Below are 18092 nucleotides of genomic sequence, written 5' to 3'. Positions count from 1 at the left end.
ACAGGTGTGGTTGTATACCCTGTGATCCTAGCTTTGGGAGAGCTGAGACAGGGTCCCTGGTGCTAGCTGGCCAGCTAATCTTGCCAAATTGGTGAGCTCCAGGTTTAATGAGATCCTCTTTCAAAAAATGAGGTGGAGAGCAATAGAGGAAGAAGCCCAGGGGTGGCAGTATGGGTCAGTGGGTAAAGGCACTTACCTTCTAATGACTGGAGCCTGATGACCTGAGTTCGATCCCCATATGTAAATGAAGAACTCTGGAGCTGGAGACAGGCCTCACATACCAACCAAGAGGACTCAAGTTTGGTTCCCAGCACCAACCTGGGATGTCTTAAAACTGCCTCTAACTCCAGCTCCAGGGAATCAGACGCCCTCTTTTGGCCTCCCCAGGTCCTGCACTCACATGAACAAACCCACACAGGCACACATAATTAAAAATAGTTTTTGAAAATTGATCTTTGGTATGCAAACACACATGTGGGCATGGACTTACCCCATCCACACAAATACAGCAAAAATGAAACAATATTTAAATTTTAATATAAACAGTATAGAAGTTATAATTCTGCTACATAGAAATCCTTGAAAAAAAATTTAAGCAAAGCAATGAGATTGACTAAGTCAGATCTAGTGAGATTTACCTGGGAACATGGCTGACAAGAAACTTGTGCCAGGAAGTTAGAGACAGGTCAGCCAACTACTCTCTTATATCCACTTGGGTCACTACACTTAGCATAGTCTTCAATAGGAGGCTTCTTTATAGGACTCTTGAAAAGCCACACACCCATTGTGGGGTTTCATTTAGTTAAAACTAAATAGCATAATCAATAAATCTACTTAAGCCAGGCACATCAAAACTGCAAATGCTCTCAGTACACCAAGGTGTGAGGGAGCCACCACCACCAGCCCTTAGACAGGTAGAACGCCTCCAGCCTCAAGATTTTTCAGCTGTAGGATACACAACCATCTAGTATAGGAATCACGAAGGAAATCCATGCCAACCTACATTGTAAATACTAGTTAAAATAAATCTACTCTGCATTAATAGATTTTAAAGCAAGTTCTAGTATTTTCTTCAGTTCTCTAAGGAGTTGTCAAGTGTGTGCCATCTGGTCAATGAAAATGGCAAGAGCTGTTTGTGTTTTATGCAAGGTTCCCCCAACCCCATCAGTTGCCTATAGCAGATCTCTCTCTCTCTCTCTCTCTCTCTCTCTCTCTCTCTCTCTCTCTCTCTCTCTCTCTCTCTCTCACAGCCTTGATCCAGTTTCAAAGTGTTGATCACCATATCCTATAGACATGTGCTTTCACACATTCCAGTGCTGGGGTTGACATTAGATAATATTAGTGAAAGTACCTGGCACATAGTAGGCGCTTTCCTATATTCATCAACTCTCACCACAAGGTAGGTAGACTACATGAGTGGTTCTCCAGTTCTAGCCTGCCCTAAAACTGCCCACTAGCACAGATTTGGGGGTTCTTGCCTGCCTTAAAACCACCTGGGAGCACAGATTTGGGCTTTATCTCCAGCATTTTGGAGTCATTGCATCTGTGGTGAGGCCCAAGAATGAATTTCTAACAGATCCCCAAGTGTTGCTGGTGTGGCTGAACCACAATTGGAGAACCAGTAAATTAGACAACCTTCAGAGCTTCTCCTATTTCTAATGGTTTATGATGTTTCAGTGCCTTTAATAGGGAGTCAATGGACACTCACCCCTCTAGAAATTAATATTTAACATTATTTTAAATGGAAATGTGGTCTAAGATTTCAGATGCACAATGTAAGGAAAATAGCACATAATTCAGAGTTAAAATGTCACTTTGTGGCTATGTGGTTGACCTAAGACAAGTTAATTTCTGAGGTTTTGATTTCTTCTGTAAAATAGGGCTGCTATATTAAAATACTATGTGCCTATAGATAGAAGTTGCCTCCAATCCCAACACTCAGGAGGCAGAAACAGGTGAATCCCCATAGTGAGTTCCAGGCCAGCCAACGCTAAAAGATGAGACCCTGTCTCAAAAAAAAAATGCTATGTACCCCCATAACATTTATGTATATTAATATACAAGAAATAATTTGTAAAAATAGATGTAGAGTCTTACAATAAGATACATACACAATATATTATTATACATTTATTAAGTATAATAGACCATAGCATCACATTTTGACTATTTCACAAATTTTCAAGATTTCCAACTGCAGTGCCAAGCTATTGCTAAGTACTCTGACAAGCTTCTCAAATGGTGCATGCTTTCTTAGAACCATCAGCAGACAGCGACGGTAGTTGAGTCTCCAACTTCTAAGACTTCTAAGACCCGTCCTCCATGATCCTTTCCTCCCAGTATCTGGACGGCTGTGTACCTTCTTCCCACACTTGATCAGTGACCAAGAGAATACTCCAAGGCTATATCACAGACATTGCCATTTTTAATTTGGTTTCTTAGCTCTCCAGCTGGGGAAAACCAGCTTTCATACCTACAGGGAGGACGGTGAAGCGTGCTAAGAGAGCCAGATGGGAAGAAAGGAAGGAAAGCCTCCTGCCAACAGCCAGCACCAGATACGAGAGTAAGCCACCTTGGAAGTGGATCCTCCAGCCCTCGTCAGCCCTTCAGCTGACTGCAGCTCAAGCCAGTATCTGGCTACACTTCATGAAAGGCCCCAAGCAAACCCTACTGCCAGACCCACGGAAACTGTGAGATGATCAATTATTACTCTTGTTTTTACATCACTGAATAATTTGTTATGCAACAATAGATAACTGATTTCTAACTAACATCTATGGTATGTGTACTGTGTCCCAGGAACTACGCTAAGCAACCATCTGTAACTAGATGAGATTATAATCCCTCCGCCCCCCACAAGGAAAGGGTAGCCAAGAGGGGTTAAATAACTTAGTCATGTTTCCATGGCTTGGATGTGGTAGATGCAGAATTGAAATCCAGTCTGTAACTCTAAGGCCCAGTTTCTTGGTCACTCCGCTATAAAAGCCAGAATAAAACCTTCCAGACAGTTAAGCAGCAGCAATTGAACCCCCGCCCTGCCCCAGGAGAATAAACATGTTTTAAAAAATGGGGGCAATGGAGGCCCAGACCTGAAATGGCATTGATATCCGATGCTGTACGACCCAGATGTTGCAAGCCAGGCCCACCTCCTAGGCCTTGTACCCATAGCTAGCTACATCTCATTCTGCCCACAGTGCCTGGCCAGCACTCACCCATATCTGCAGCTTCACACGCTTCTCATGACGGTAGACTGTCTTCACTTTGAAGTCAATGCCCACGGTGCTGACAAAGGCCGGGGTGAAGGTGTCGTCAGCATAGCGGAAGAGGAAGGAGGTCTTACCGACGCTGCTGTTGCCAATGATGAGCAGTTTGAACATGTAGTCAAAATTCTGGTCAGAGGCATCTTTGACTCCAGTTTTACCATCAGTTACTGAAGCCATCTGCAAGAGAGGCCTGTGATCACTTGGGTGTGACTTTGAGTCCCCAATCTTTTAATGGTCACCTACCATCGCAGAAGAAACGCTACTCAGGGCTTCCCCACCATAGTTCGTGCCCCAAGTGTTGTCTCAGGATTGGGGTGGAACCCAGCTCCTCCCATTCATTCTTTCAACAAATATTTGTTGAGCACTTCGCCCTGGGGTGAGCCCTCTGCTGAGCACAGGGGTGGGGGTGTTCAAATATGAATCAGACATGGTGACTGATCTCCAGGTTGCCACAGAAAACAATGCAAGAACAGGAAAATGCGACCAATGGGACAGCAGATAAATGGCAGCCTGGTAGGTCCTGGTGTACCCTGGAGACCTGGTGACCAAAGAGAATCCTATAAGAGGGCAGGCTCGATAGTGAATTATCATTCTCTGTTTTTAAAACTGTTTTGGCTTCCAACAGGTCTTTGGAGAAAACCTGAACTGTCCACCTTCACAAAGAACCAGCTAACTCAACCCTCAACTCTTTAAGCTGTCTCCCTCAACCATTTCCCCCATCTGCCTATGCCATCTTCATATCAAAATATGCCACTGACTTCACTGTAATCCGAAGATGTCACTTTGTTTTCCTTTGTCCCCACTTTCTGCATATAAAGTGTGTGTGTATGTATGTAATATATATATATATATAGAGAGAGATAGATAGATAGATAGATAGATAGATAGATAGATAGATAGATAGATAGATAGATAGATAGATATGCATATACTTTATTCCCCACCCCTTCTTCCTCCTCTTCCTCTACTGGGTGCCTACCCATCCTCATAGTGTCCCTTGCCCTGAGCATGGCAGAGGCACACTCTGCTCTTCCTACGCTCCCACTTCCCCTGCGGGCACCTACATCATTTCAGACTTGCTTACTGTGCCTCCTCTCTCAGAATGAACATCTGGAACCTAACGTCCTCTGTTTCTGCATCCCTGGCTTCAAGCTGAAATCCCAGCCTATCACAACACTCTGAACATGTGTGAAGGATTAATGAAGTCACTTTCTTCCCTCAAGCCCTCAATCTCTTTGTCTGGAAAAATGGGAAGAACAGTTTCTTGCATTTTCTCAGAAGAGAGAGATTTTTTTTAAAAATGATTGAGAGTCATGTGGTGGCGGTGCACACCTTTAGTTCCAGTGCTCGGGAGGGAGAGCGAGGCGGATCTCTGTGAGTTTGAGGCCAGCCTGGTCTACAGAGCGAGATCCAGGACAGGCACCAAAACTACACAGAGAAATGCTGTCTCGAAAAAAAAACAAAACAAAACAAATGATTGGCATCATATTTGTCTGCTTTTTTTTTTTTTTTTTTTTTTTTTTGAGGAGGAAAGGGTTTATTTGGCTTACACATCTCAATTCACAGTCTTTTGAGGAAAACTGAGGCAGGAACTCAAGGAAGGAACTGAAACAGAAGCTGTGGAAGAATGTGGCTTCCTGACTTCCTCCTCATGGATTGCTCAGCTTGTTTTCCTACACAACCCAAAACACCTGTCAAGGGATGACACCGCCCACAGTGAGCGGAACCTTCCCACATGAATCATTAATCAAAAAAATCTACCCCCCCCCCAAAAGACTTGCCTTCAGGCCAATCTGATGAAGGCAGATTGATGAACTCAACTGAGAGTCCCTCTTCCCAGATATATTTAGATTTATGTTAATATGGCAAAAAGCCAACCAGTTAACACGAACATCTTTAAAAACTGGCAAACTTCACAGAGGTGTGAACATTCCTGATACTTCTATCCTTCAGAGCATGATTCTTCATTTCTTCATTCCCACATTCATTCGTTAGCAAATATATACTATGTGTCAAGTCTAGCAGCATCCTCTTCTTTCCTAGAACATCTGAATCTGAACCCCATAATACAGATCTAACCCTACAATCTAGCACTTGGGCTTAAGACTTCATTCATCTTCTTAAAAAAAAATTAATGTGTGTGTGGTGTGTGTGTGTGTGTGTGTGTGGTGTGTGTGTGTGTGATTGTATACATGTGAAAGTCAGAGGTCAGCTTGGAGTAGTTGGTTTTCTCCTTCTACCATGTGGGATTCAGAGATTGTCTTAGTCACTGTTCTATTCTGTGAAGAGATACCATGACCAACACAACTATTATAAGTTGTGGGCAGTGGTGGCACACGCCTTTAATCTCAGCAATTGGGAGGCAGAGGCAGGCGGATCTCTGTGAGTTTGAGGCCAGCCTGGTCTACAGAGTGAGTTCTAGGACAAGCTCAAAATCTACACAGAGAAACCCTGTCTTGAAAAATAAACAACAACAACAAAAAAGCATTGAATAGGGGTCTTGCTTACAGTTTCAGAGGTTAGTCCATTATTATCATGGTGAGGAGCATGGCAGTACATAGACAGACATGGTTCTGGAGAAGTAGCTGAGAGTTCTACATCCTGATCTGTAGGCAGAGAAAAAGACTCTGGGCCTGGCATGGGCTTTAGAAACCTCAAAGCCCCAATGACACACTTCCTCCAACTAGGCCATACCTCCTATCCTTCTAATCCTTTCAATTGGTACCATTCCCAAGCAAACACATGAGCCTAGATGGACCATTCTTATTCAAACCACCACAGGAATTGAACTCATGTCAAGCTTTGTGGCAAGCACTTTTACCCTGAGTCATCTCATCAGCCCTGGCCTTTTTGTTTTTTGAGATAGGCTCTCTGACCCAGAACTTGAGGCAAATCCTCTTGCCTCAACTTCCCAAGTGCTAGGATAAGAGTGTGAGCATCAAAGCCAGGCGGTGGTGGCACACGCCTTTAGTCCCAGCACTCAGGAGGCAGAGTCAGGCAGATCTCTGTGAGTTCGAGGCCAGCCTGGGCTACAGAGTAAGTTCCAAGAAAGGTGCAAAGCTACACAGAGAAACCCTGTCTCGAAAAAGAAAACAAAACAAAAAACAAAAAAAGGAGGGTCAGTAGCTCAGTGGGTCAAAGCACTTGATGGCACCTGATGACCAGGTCTAACCCCCGGGAACCCGGCTGGTGGAGGAGAGAACTGACTTCCCTGAAAGTTTGTCCTCTGACCTCCACACAAGTGGCACACAAGCAAGAACACAAACACACAGAAAGTTTTAAATAAATAATTGTAAAAAGAAGGAAGGAGTGAGCGAGTAGATCTGGACAAGCTCTAGGGACAAGCAGCTGATGAGCGCATAAACAAAATAAAGCTCTCTTCAAGATCAGATAAATACATCAGACTCTGAACCACCCTTTAGCAAAACTTCCTCACTGTCTTCTCGTTCTTTGCCTTCAAGAAGTCTTCATCTCAAGTCTTCATCCGAGACCCTCAGCTTCATCTTTAAATTAATCTGCGCCCCAGGAAAATGTTCCCTGAGCAAGTGTGGAACATGCCCTGGATAGTATTTCCATGGAGGAAGACAGTGAGGTTGGAAGAGACAGATGGGCACCACTGGCTACTTAAACGGTCTTGTAAACCTTCCCTTTTAGTTTACACATCCTACTTCAAGAATGGGTGATTCAGGACTGCAGAGATGACTCAGTAGTTAAGAGCACTTGCTGTGTAAACATGAGGACATGGGTTTGGATCCCAGCACCCGCATAACTCACGCATGCCTACAGCCCTGGCACTACCATAGTAGAGACAGGAACTCACTGGGCCTGGCAGCTTGCCAACCTAGACAAACCAGGAAGGCAAGCTCCAGTTCAGGGAAATACACTACCTCAAAGGAATATGGTGACGAGCGCTAGGGAAGTACACCTAATGCCCTTCTCCTGCCTCTGCATACACTTACCTATGCCCACTGCGCACACACACACACACAGCATATACTTGGACAGACACACACAAATACATAAATAAACATAAAGTCATTTTAAAGTACTTAGATTTTAAAGTACATTCAAAAAGTACTGATATTTTAAAAATTCTTCATTAATACTACTCCAGTGACATTTACAGCTACAGTCCACCCTGTGTTATTGGCCAATCCTCTCGTGTTATCTTTCTCTCTAGGAAGAAGGGTGTTTTCAATTTTAAATGTTTTTTGTTGTTTTGGTTTGTTGTTTTCTGTTTGTTTGTTGTTGTTGTTATGGCTTTTGTGTGTTTGTTTGAAACAGGGTCCCTGTCCCTGTTTTTGAAACAGACAGTTCCAGTTGGCCTGGAACTCACAGAGATCCACCTGCCTCCACCTGCCAAGTGCTGGGATTACAGGCATACACCACCACACCGACTAATTTTGTTTTGAAAGTTGTTTTCTAGTCTTTTAAGAATTACATTACACTTATTTATTTACTTATTTGCTTATTTATTTATTTATTTACTTATTTGCTTATTTATTTATCTATCTATTGTGTGTTTGGGTGTGCATATGCCAAGGCATGCATGGGGGTGGTCTGAGGACAGCTCTCAGGAATCAGTTCTCTCCTTCCACCATGTGGATTTCAGTCATTAGACTTGACAAGTGCCTCCACCTGCTGAGCCATCGCCCGGCTCTCTTGTCATAAATTACACTGCAGTGGACATTTTTTACAGAAACCTTTATTCACTTTCCTAATATTTCCTAGGGACAGAGTCTGAGAAATAAAATTGCTGATTAGAGGACTTTACTAAAACATAGATTTGATTCTTAACTCGATTTCAGGTCCTTTATCTTGTTTTATCCTTTAAGGTAAATCTGAAAAATGAAAGTTGGGTGGATGGGAACCATTTTTCCCATTTGAATTAGGGGGATTTGGCAAAGCCTCAGAGCTAAGAGCAGAGACTAGATGTGGTAGCCTGCAGTGTTAGGAGATGTTTAAAACTGCTGCTCTAGCCATCAGCTGAATTCCTGAACAAGTCATATAAACTCTGTAAGCCAGAGTGTTTGCCCTAAAACAGGGGAAATATCACCTACTTGGAGCTATGGCATAAATAGAATCAGCAGGACTATATATAAACAATCTGGTGCTGATTTTTGGTTTGTGGAAGCTATGCAGTATTTATTATTTTATTGACCCTTTTAATTCTCTTCCTCCTCCTCCTCCTCCTCCTCCTCCTCCTCCTCCTCCTCCTCCTCCTCCTCCTCCTCCTCCTCTTCTTCTTCTTCTTCTTCTTCTTCTTCTTCTTCTTCTTCTTCAGTTTTCTGAGACAGGGTCTTTCACATAGACCTGACTGTCCTGGAACTCACTATGTAGACCAGGTTGGCCTCAAACTCAAAGAGAACTGCCTGCCTCTGCCTCCTGAGTGCTGATATTAAAGACATTCACCACCAGGTCCAATTTTTATTTGTTTTTGTTTGTTTGTTTGTTTGTTTGTTTGTTTGTTTGTTTTTGTTTTCGAGACAGGGTTTCTCTGTGTAGTTTTGGTGCCTGTCCTGGATCTCACTCAAACTGGCCTCGAACTCACAGAGATCCACCTGGCTCTGCCTCCCAAGTGCTGGGATTAAAGTCGTGTGCCACCACTGCCCGGCCATATCCAACTTTTAATTCACTTCTGCAGTCAACTCTTTCAACCATCTTTCTCCTTGCTTGGGCTCTATTACTTGGGACTGTTTTATAATGAATTGGCTGCCTCCCCTTCTGAACTCAGGGCAGTTTTAGCCACCTTTCACCTGTCAGCATTTATAGTGATTCCTTAGGGGATGTTACCTCTTTCAATAAACATATATCTATTTTTTCCAATTTATCAGAATTGAAAATATAAATTTCAATTACGTTTTCCACTATATAGCCAGTTTAACACTTTTTAAATATTTTTAAATTATTTTTTATGGGGCCTGGAGAGATATCTCAGAGGTTAAGGGCACTGGCTGCTCTTCCAGAGGACCCAGATTCAATTCCCAGCATCCACATAGCAGCTCACAACTGTCTGTAACTCCAGTTCCATGGGATCCAACACTCTCACACAGCCCATATATGCAAGCAAAACGCCAATACACATAAAATAAATTTTTTAAAAATTATTATTTATGTGTAGGTATGTGAATTTGTTTGAATTTATACACCATCTGCATGCATGAGCCCTTGGAGGCTAGAAGAGGATGTTGGGTCCCAACACAATTCTTCACAGACTTAGAAAGAAAAATACTCAACTTTATATGGAAAAACAAAACACCCAGGATAGCTAAAAGAATCCTATATGATAAAGCAACCCTTGGAGGCATCACCATCCCTGACCTCAAACTCTACTATAGAGCTCTAGTAATAAAAACAGCTTGGTACTGGTATAAAAACCGACATACGGACCAATGGAATCGAATTGAAGACCCTGACATTAATCCATGCACATATGAACACCTGGTTTTTGACAAAGGAGCCAAAACTATACAATGGAAAAAAGAAAGTATCTTCAACAAATGGTGCTGGCATAACTGGATGTCAATATGTAAAAGATTACAAATAGATCCATATCTGTCACCATGCACAAAACTCAAGTCCAAGTGGATCAAAGACCTAAACATAAATCCAGTTACACTAAACTTAATAGAAAAGAAAATAGAAAGCATTCTTGAATGCATTGGCACCGGAGACCATTTCCTAAATAAAACACCAACAGCACAGACCCTGAGCACAACAATTAATAAATGGGACCTCTCGAAACTGAGAAGCTTTTGCAGGGCAAAAGACACAGTCAATAAGACAAAAAGACAGCCAACAGAATGGGAAAAGATCTTCACCAACCCCACATCTGACAGAGGATTGATCTCCACAATATATAAAGAACTCAAGAAACTAGACATCAAAGTACTGAACAGTCCAATTAAAAAAATGGGCTAAAGAGCTAAACAGAGAATTCACAAAACAAGAACTACAAATGAGCCGGGCGGTGGTGGCGCACGCCTTTAATCCCAGCACTCGGGAGGCAGAGCCAGGCGGATTTCTGTGAGTTCGAGGCCAGCCTGGGCTACCAAGTGAGCTCCAGGAAAGGCGCAAAGCTACGCAGAGAAACCCTGTCTCGAAAAATCAAAAAAAAAAAAAAAAAAGAACTACAAATGGCTGAAAGACACTTAAAGAAATGCTCAATATCCTTAATCATCAGAGAAATGCAAATCAAAACGACTCTGAGATACCACCTTACACCCGTTAGAATGGCTACGATCAAAAACACCAATGACAACCAATGTTGGAGAGGATGTGGAGCAAAGGGAACACTCCTCCACTGTTGGTGGGAATGTAAACTTGTACAACCACTGTGGAAATCAGTATGGCGGTTTCTCAGAAAATTAGGAATCGAACTACCCCAAGACCCAGCCATCCCACTCTTGGGCATATACCCAAGGAATGCTGATTCATACCATAAAGATACATGCTCAGTTATGTTCATAGCAGCACTATTTGTAATAGCCAGAACCTGGAAACAACCTAGATACCCATCAATGGAAGAATGGATGAAAAAAATGTGGTACATATACACAATGGAGTACTACTCAGCAGAGAAAAACAATGAAAGCATGAAATTTGCAGGCAAATGGATGGAACTAGAAAAAATCATCCTGAGTGAGGTAACACAAACCCAGAAAGACAGTCATGGTATGTACTCACTCATAGGTGGATTCTACATATAAAATAAAGAACAATCAGACCACAACCCATAGAACCATAGAGGCTATATATATAGCATGGAGGCCCCTAGGACGACTGTGGCTTATAATAAATTTCAGTTTTACTCAATTATTGAAAAAAAAAATAGCCAAATGAATGGAAACACGTGAACTATGAACCAAAGGTTGAGGGGCCCCCAGCTGGATCAGGCCCTCTGAATAGGTGAGACAGTTGATTGGCTTGATCAGTTTGGGAGGCAACTAGGCAGTGGGACCAAGTCCTGTGCTCATTGCATGAGTTGGCTGTTTGAAACCTGGAGCTTATGCAGGGACACTTGGCTCAGTCTGGGAGGAAGGGACTGGACCTCCCTGGACTGAGTCTACCAGGTTGATCGCAGTCCTTGGGGGAGGACTTGTCCTGGAGGAGGTGGGAATGGAGGGTGGGCTGGGGGTAAGGGGAGGGCGTGGGAGGGGGGAGAATAGGGGAACCCATGGCTGATATGTAGAACTGAATGGTATTGTAAAATAAAATATAAAAAAAATAAAATAAAATAAAATCAAACCTGAGCCAGGTATTGGAGTGAACACTGGAAGATCAGAGAGACAGAACAAGCCACAGCTAACCTCACCTGGCCAACTTCTCAGCTGTTCTTGTTTCCTCAGACTGGAAGCTTCTGTGTCCTCATCCCAATGGCTCTCAGCTGAACTGCTGCTCGAAAGCCTGAAGCTTAACCAGTTAAAAGCTTCTAGTTCCTGTTCCTCACACCTTATATACCTTTCTGCTTTCTACCACCACTCCCTGGAATTAAAGGCTCGTTTTCTGGGATTAAAGGCTTGAGTCACCATGCTTGGCTGTATCCTTGAACACATGGATTTCTGTCTCTGGAATGCTAGGATTAAAGGCGTGTGCTACCACTGCCTATCCTAAGTATCTAGTGGCTTTTCTAGTTTATTAGAGTGTACAAAATTTGGGGAACACAATACCACCACACAGGTCATCTATAATAATAGTAAGTCCTGCAACCTCTGAGCTATCTCTCCAGCCCTACACTTTTTTGGGAGGCAGGAGCAGGATATTGCTTTGGAATTCACTATATAGCTGGTCTTGAACTTACAATGTTTCTGCCTCATCCTCCCAAATGCTTGAATTACAGATATGTCCCACCATGTTCAGCAATTTTACATTCTTAAATTGCTAGGATTAAAAGGATCTGGGAACTGGGTATGTTGGAACAGGCTTATAATATTAGCACTTAGGAGGTAGAGACAGGAGGATCGGGAGTTCAAGGTCATCCGCAGCTTCATATCAAGTTTGGCTATAGAAGACCTTGTTTAAATAAATAAATAGTTTTTAAAGGGGAAGCTTGAGGCTTCTTTTTATCACAACAGGAAGCCTGGGTACTGGTTCCAGTTTTCCCAGTAGCTCAGTGCGTGAACCTGGCAGTTACTCAAGCTCAAAGCCTCAGTGTGCTCATCTGGGAATAACAGTAACTCCATAAAGCTGCTGTAAAGTTTAAGTAATAGAATGAATATAAATATGCTTCATTCATTGTGTTGACTATACACATACATACATACATACATACATACGTGTGTGTGTGTGTGTGTGTGTGTGTGTGTATGTGTGTGTGTGTGTGTGTTCCTATAGAACCTGTGGGATAGGAAGAATACAAGTTTCATTTTAATTTTTAAAGATTTATTTTTATTTTGTGTATATGGGTGTTTTGCTTGTTTGTATGTCTGTATACCACATGTGTACAGTGTCTGCAGGGGCCAGAAGAGGGTGCTGGATCCTCTGGAACTGGAGTTACAGATGGTTGTGAGCCACCACATGGGTGCTGGAAATCAAACCCAGGTCCCTAGCAAGAGCAACAAGTGCTCTTAACCACTGAGCCATCCTCCAGCCCCAAGAATATACATTTTAAACCCTGGCCTGATTTATCTGATCTACCCATCCCATCACTTGACAGGTAAGAAACACTGAGGTTCTATAAAGAATAGTGATTTGTCTAAGGTCACATGACAAGCCAGTTGCGGGCCAGGCTGTCTGTTACCGCATGTCTCCCAGAATTTGGCTGGGCCTAAAAAAAATAAAACCATAACAAATTTCAGGTGAGCAAAATAGCATTCTCAGGATGGAGAGTCACATCACCACACCACATTTACCATACTGTATTGTCAAGTCTGCTTATTTGGACTCAGTATAGCTTTCCTGATAGGTTGTATGAGAAGAGAGAGAGGCGGAGAGCAGAGTGAACGGGTTCAGACAGAAGCCCCCTCGAGGGCATCTTCTCAGGTGGGGGGCAGGGCCGACATAGACATTTGGTAGAGAAGCAGAAAGCATCCCAGCAGGCAGCCGCCTGAGGCAGATGTGAGCAGACAGGTCACTGCACAGTGGTGCACACAGAACCGCATTTGTACGATAAGCATCAATCAAATCTTCCCTCTTTTGTGACAGTCTCATAAAATGATAAAGCCACCAAGCTCACTGTCTCCATGGCAAGTAATACAGATGAAGGCCCAGAAATGATCTGGGAAGCCATTCTTGGTCCCAGACTTGGGGGAGGGGGGGATGTCTCTTCCAAGGGTTGTTATGAAAAACAAATAACCCTTTCGGTCTCGTGGGCAGCCAAAAAAAAAAAAAAAAAAAAAAAAAACAAAAACAAAAAAAAACCAACCAAACAAACAAAAAAAAATACACCTAGGGAAGAAGGTGACTTCAGCTAGGAAAGGGGAGCGCAAGAACGGAAGAATCCTGCGGTCCTGCAGGAAGAGATGGACTATGCAGTGAATGCAGTGGAGAGGGAATGGATGTGCTTTTCTGATGGGAGTCAGAGGACTCGCCATGGCATTAAGTCTGAGAGACCTGGGCTGAGCGCGGCTCTCACAGTAATTATACAACTATCGGCAATTCACACGCCTAGCCTTGGTTTCTGCTCTGCAGAATGAGTGAATAAAATGGCTTTCCAGAACAACTTTAAAGTCAGCATGTAAACGAATGCTTTACAGGATCTGGGAGGATAGATGAGTCAGTCGGTCAAACACTTGCCCCAAAAGCAGGGGGACGTGAGTCCGACACTTGGGATCCAAGACAAAAGTGCTGAACAGGGTGGCGTGTGCTTGTCATCCCAGTACTGGGGAGGCAGGGACAGGGAGGTTCTGAAGGGCTGGCTGGCCTGTCATTTAGCTTTATAAACCTCTTAATTTAAAAAATATCTGTTTTGTGTGTACGTGTGCAAGTGCACACCTGTCGCCGTGCTCACGTGGAAGAGGTCAGAGGACCACTTACAGGAGTCGGTCCTCCCACCATGTGGGTCCCAGGGATTGAACCCAGGTCCTCAGCCATGGCAGCAGGCACCTTTACCCGCTGAGACTTCTTGTTAGCTTTGTGGGTATTTTTAATCAAGTCATCCTAAGTGATGGAAGTAGTTTGGGGTTCAAAATCAAACAAATTAGACTCAGTTTCCTGTTCTATTGTTTATTCGTTATTGCCTGAATAAGGGAACTCACAAGACGAACACAGTCTTCCTCCTTCGTGAAACTAACTTTGTTGGGAAGATTGTGGGAGATGCATTTACCACAGCACATTAAACGTTCAGCGAACGTAACTCTCTGCCCTCCTCAGGGAACATTTATTAAAGACTCCGTCAAGCTCTCTTCTGACCTCCACGTCTTCAGTGTGGCTCACTAGCCCCTATACACATCATGTACACATACACATAATAACAATAACAATAATAATAATAATAATAATAATAATAATAATTTTTACAAATTAAAAAAACTTTTAAAGGGAGTTGGGTGTAGGTGTGAATCTTGTTCTATTGTACACCATCTTCCCCCGAAGCACACGTTCCCAATCTGTTCCTTCGTTAGACCATTCCCACCTGCCAACCTATCACCACCAACCCAGCCCAGCCTCACTGCTTTCCCAGGACTCTTAGAGCCATAGAAACACTCTCAGAACAGCCCCCACTTACTGAGGACTCACTAAAAGCTAAGCTGCATTCTGCTAGTTGCTTCAGAGGCATTCTCTACCTTCCACACAAGCGAAGCTTCATACATCTTGGTTTCCTCTCTTCCGGCTGGAAGGAGCTCACCAGGGGTGCCGTTGCACAGACACACACACCTGCGTAGCCACGGTGGCTTCTCTGGTGCAGTGCTTTACAGTTTACAAAGCTCCTGTCAACTCACATTATTCTCCTGGGCTCTTACCACCCCAGCTCAGTTACTCACTCAGTCCACAGTCACTGCACACCTACAGCGTGGCCAGGCCCTCCGTGAACTCCGCAGAGATGGAGCAGGGACCTCATGAGCGCATTCTCAATTACTGAGGTTTCCTTTCACATCGCAGTCCCTCACCTTTCCCCATGCTGCGTCTTCTGACAGGAGCATGCATTACTCCAGCGCTGGCTACATCTTTGTGTCCAAGAGACTTCACTGGCCCGTCTGCCGTCCTCAAATCCCTCCCCTCTGCTCCCAACACGCTATGGCTTCTGACTCCCACAGGTGGCCTTTCCCAACTTCCATGGTCTTCCTCTGTTTGTTTTTATTTATTTTTATTTTGTGCGGTGTGTATGTATGTGTTTGTGAGTGTGTGTGTGTATGTGTGTGTGTGTATGTGTGTGTGTGTGTGTGTGTGTGTGTGTGTGTGTGTGTGTGTGTGTGTGTGGTTTATGGATGGAGGCACCTTTACGCCACGTGCCTGTGTGCCACTGCACCCCAGACGCTAGAGGAGGGCCCTGATATCGTCCTCTATTCCTCTTCACCTTACTTTTTTCTTCTTTTCAATTTAGATTATTTTAGATTTAAATTTTTTTATGTGTATGAATGTCTTGCCTATAGTGCCTGTTGTGATCAGAAGAGGGTGTCAGAGTCCCCTGGGACTGGAGTTAGGATGGTTGGGAGCCACATGCTGTTCCTAAGAACTGAACCCTTGTCCTCTACAAGAGCAACAAGTGCTCCTAGCTGATAAGCCATCTTTTCAGCTCTGACACTTTATTTTTTTTTTTTTGAGACGGTCACATTTCAAGCTCCAGGGGTCTGCCCGGTCTCTGTCCCCACAGCTGGGGTTCAGGCAGCGAGATCATACCAGGCTCTTATATGCTAAGGATTTGAACTTAGGTCCTCAAGCTTGCACTAAGTACTCTCCTCTTCTGTGTTGGGGCACAGAATGAGTGTGCTCTCTCTGCTTGTATGAAGGTACACACATACCTGCTCGTGCACACACACACACACCAACACATCCACATACTTTCTGTTTATAGCCTACAGCTTTTCTTTTCTTTTCTTTTTTTTTTTTTTTTTTTTTTTTTGGTTTTTCGAGACAGGGTTTCTCTGTGTAGCTTTGCGCCTTTCCTGGGACTCACTTGGTAGCCCAGGCTGGCCTCGAACTCACAGAGATCCGCCTGGCTCTGCCTCCCGAGTGCTGGGGTTAAAGGCGTGCGCCACCACCACCCGGCAGCCTACAGCTTTTCATCTGGATTCTGGGAGGGAGGGATGGAGAAACCCTCTCCACTCTCCACCTCTGTTGGCTTCTGGAGGCCGTCATCCTGCCCTCGCAAAGCCTCCTCCATGCTTGGATTCCAGGACAGAGTTGCGTGTGAGATGAATTTTTCTATCCACTATGCTCTTCTTGCCCGTGACACCAGTTGGCATTGTGGTCGTCGGGTCCAGTGCCTGCTGTCCTCGTTCTGTGAGGAGCCAAGGCACAGCTAGTGCCTTTGCCAAGGCTGTACTCAGCCCTCATTCCCACCACACCCACATGTGGCCGCCTCGCTAACCTGACCCATCACCCCCACAACCCCACTCTCCAAGTTCCCTCAAGGTTCCTCTGCTTCCAGCTGCCAGATCCTATTCCACTCCAGCGCCACCTCCTCCATCCTGGCCAGAACTCAGGTGCCCCCGGCCCGCACATGGGGCCACAACCCTCCCCCTACCTAGTTCCAGCCACTCCCTCTGCAGGCGGGGTAGACCCAGAGGACTTCCCACCTTTGCCTTCTTTCAAGCTTGTCCCCTCCAAGCCCCACCCCTCTGTCTCCATCCACCGCGACCCTCACACGGGTACCCGCTGGGCTCGGTTCTGCACCCTTTCACTCCCAGCTAAACCACACTCACGTCCCAGAAGCCCTAATCCTCAAGCCGACCAGACACCCGCTCCTGCCCAGCGCCCCTTCTTTTCAGCCCTTGCTCGTGTGCTCGTCTCAAAGACCCTCTGGCCCACCCCAGTTCTCCACCTGTACACCCGCCTCTCTCTTGCCTTCCCTCCATCCTCTCAGCACCCCTCCGCTGCCCTCAGCAGCCTGGCACCCTCTCCCTCTCCTTCAGGCGCCCCTCACTGCCTGCAGTTGCTGTTCATCGGCACCCCAGCCCCAGCGGTCGCTGCTCCCCGGCGGACCTGGGAATCCGGGGTGCGAGGCCAACGCTCCTGCTCTGCTGCTGTGCGGGTGGGTCCCTGGCGGCCTCCCGCAGCCCCTCTCCGAGTCCCCTAAGCTGCCTTGCCCTCGGTCCCCTGCTCCTGGGCTGCCTGGAGCTGGGTTGTGGCCGCGCCCCTTACCTCGGACAAGAGCTGGCTCCCGGGCTGTCGCACCTGGCGGTGGCGGGCGAGAGGCGAGCGGGGCGGGTCTGGTTCCCACCTCGGCTACGGAGGGTTGAGGCTCTGGCTAGAGATGGGTTGGGTTCCCGCTGGGCTCAGGCCCCGCCCCTGGGCGGAACCCGTGTAAGACTCGCCCCGCCCCTCCGTCCCTGGCAGGTGTAGGGAATCCACAATTTCTTGGGAGCCCCAGACCTTCTATATCTGGGTGACTACTATGATCTGCCCTAATTCTTAGTCCACGTTCCGTTTAGTCTGCACCTACAGGGTGTTCAGAGGGCTTTGATGATGATGTAAATGATGATGATGGTGTCGAGTTTTGCTAATTTAGCTAGCACAGCCTGTCTACAAGTGGATGCTAAGACAGGAAGTTGGGTGTCATCCTCTGCCCCACACATCCATCCCTTCATGGTCCATGTCCTTTTGAGTCTGGTAATGATGCCATCTGAATATATCCCGTCCTTCCGCTTCTGTTTCCTTTTCTCTGTGTCAAGTACCCTGGTTCAGGATTCATGGCTTCTGGCCTGGACTAATGCAGCAGCTTTCCAATTC

General features: G+C 45.2%; 1 protein-coding gene across 2 annotated transcripts in view; it reads right to left on the bottom strand.

Moving 5' to 3' along the window:
* Nucleotides 1–18092, bottom strand: part of Rab3b (RAB3B, member RAS oncogene family) — a 91301-nt gene that overhangs the window by 54208 nt on the left and 19001 nt on the right. The window contains exons 1-2 of one of the 2 annotated variants that reach the window (XM_006977746.4): nucleotides 17505–17640; nucleotides 3213–3440 (exon numbers count right to left, since the gene is read on the bottom strand). In XM_006977746.4, coding sequence (XP_006977808.2) covers nucleotides 3213–3440 — 228 coding nt within the window. In that variant the 5' untranslated portion in view covers nucleotides 17505–17640. Of the gene's footprint in view, nucleotides 1–3212; nucleotides 3441–17504; nucleotides 17641–18092 lie in introns of those variants that run through there. The other variant, XM_076564737.1, reaches the window with a different exon arrangement.

Source organism: Peromyscus maniculatus, chromosome 2, assembly GCF_049852395.1.
Source record: "Peromyscus maniculatus bairdii isolate BWxNUB_F1_BW_parent chromosome 2, HU_Pman_BW_mat_3.1, whole genome shotgun sequence".
Classification (NCBI taxonomy): Eukaryota; Metazoa; Chordata; class Mammalia; order Rodentia; family Cricetidae; genus Peromyscus; species Peromyscus maniculatus.
Note: the sequence above shows the minus strand (reverse complement) of the source record. Positions and strands in the feature narration are given on the sequence as shown.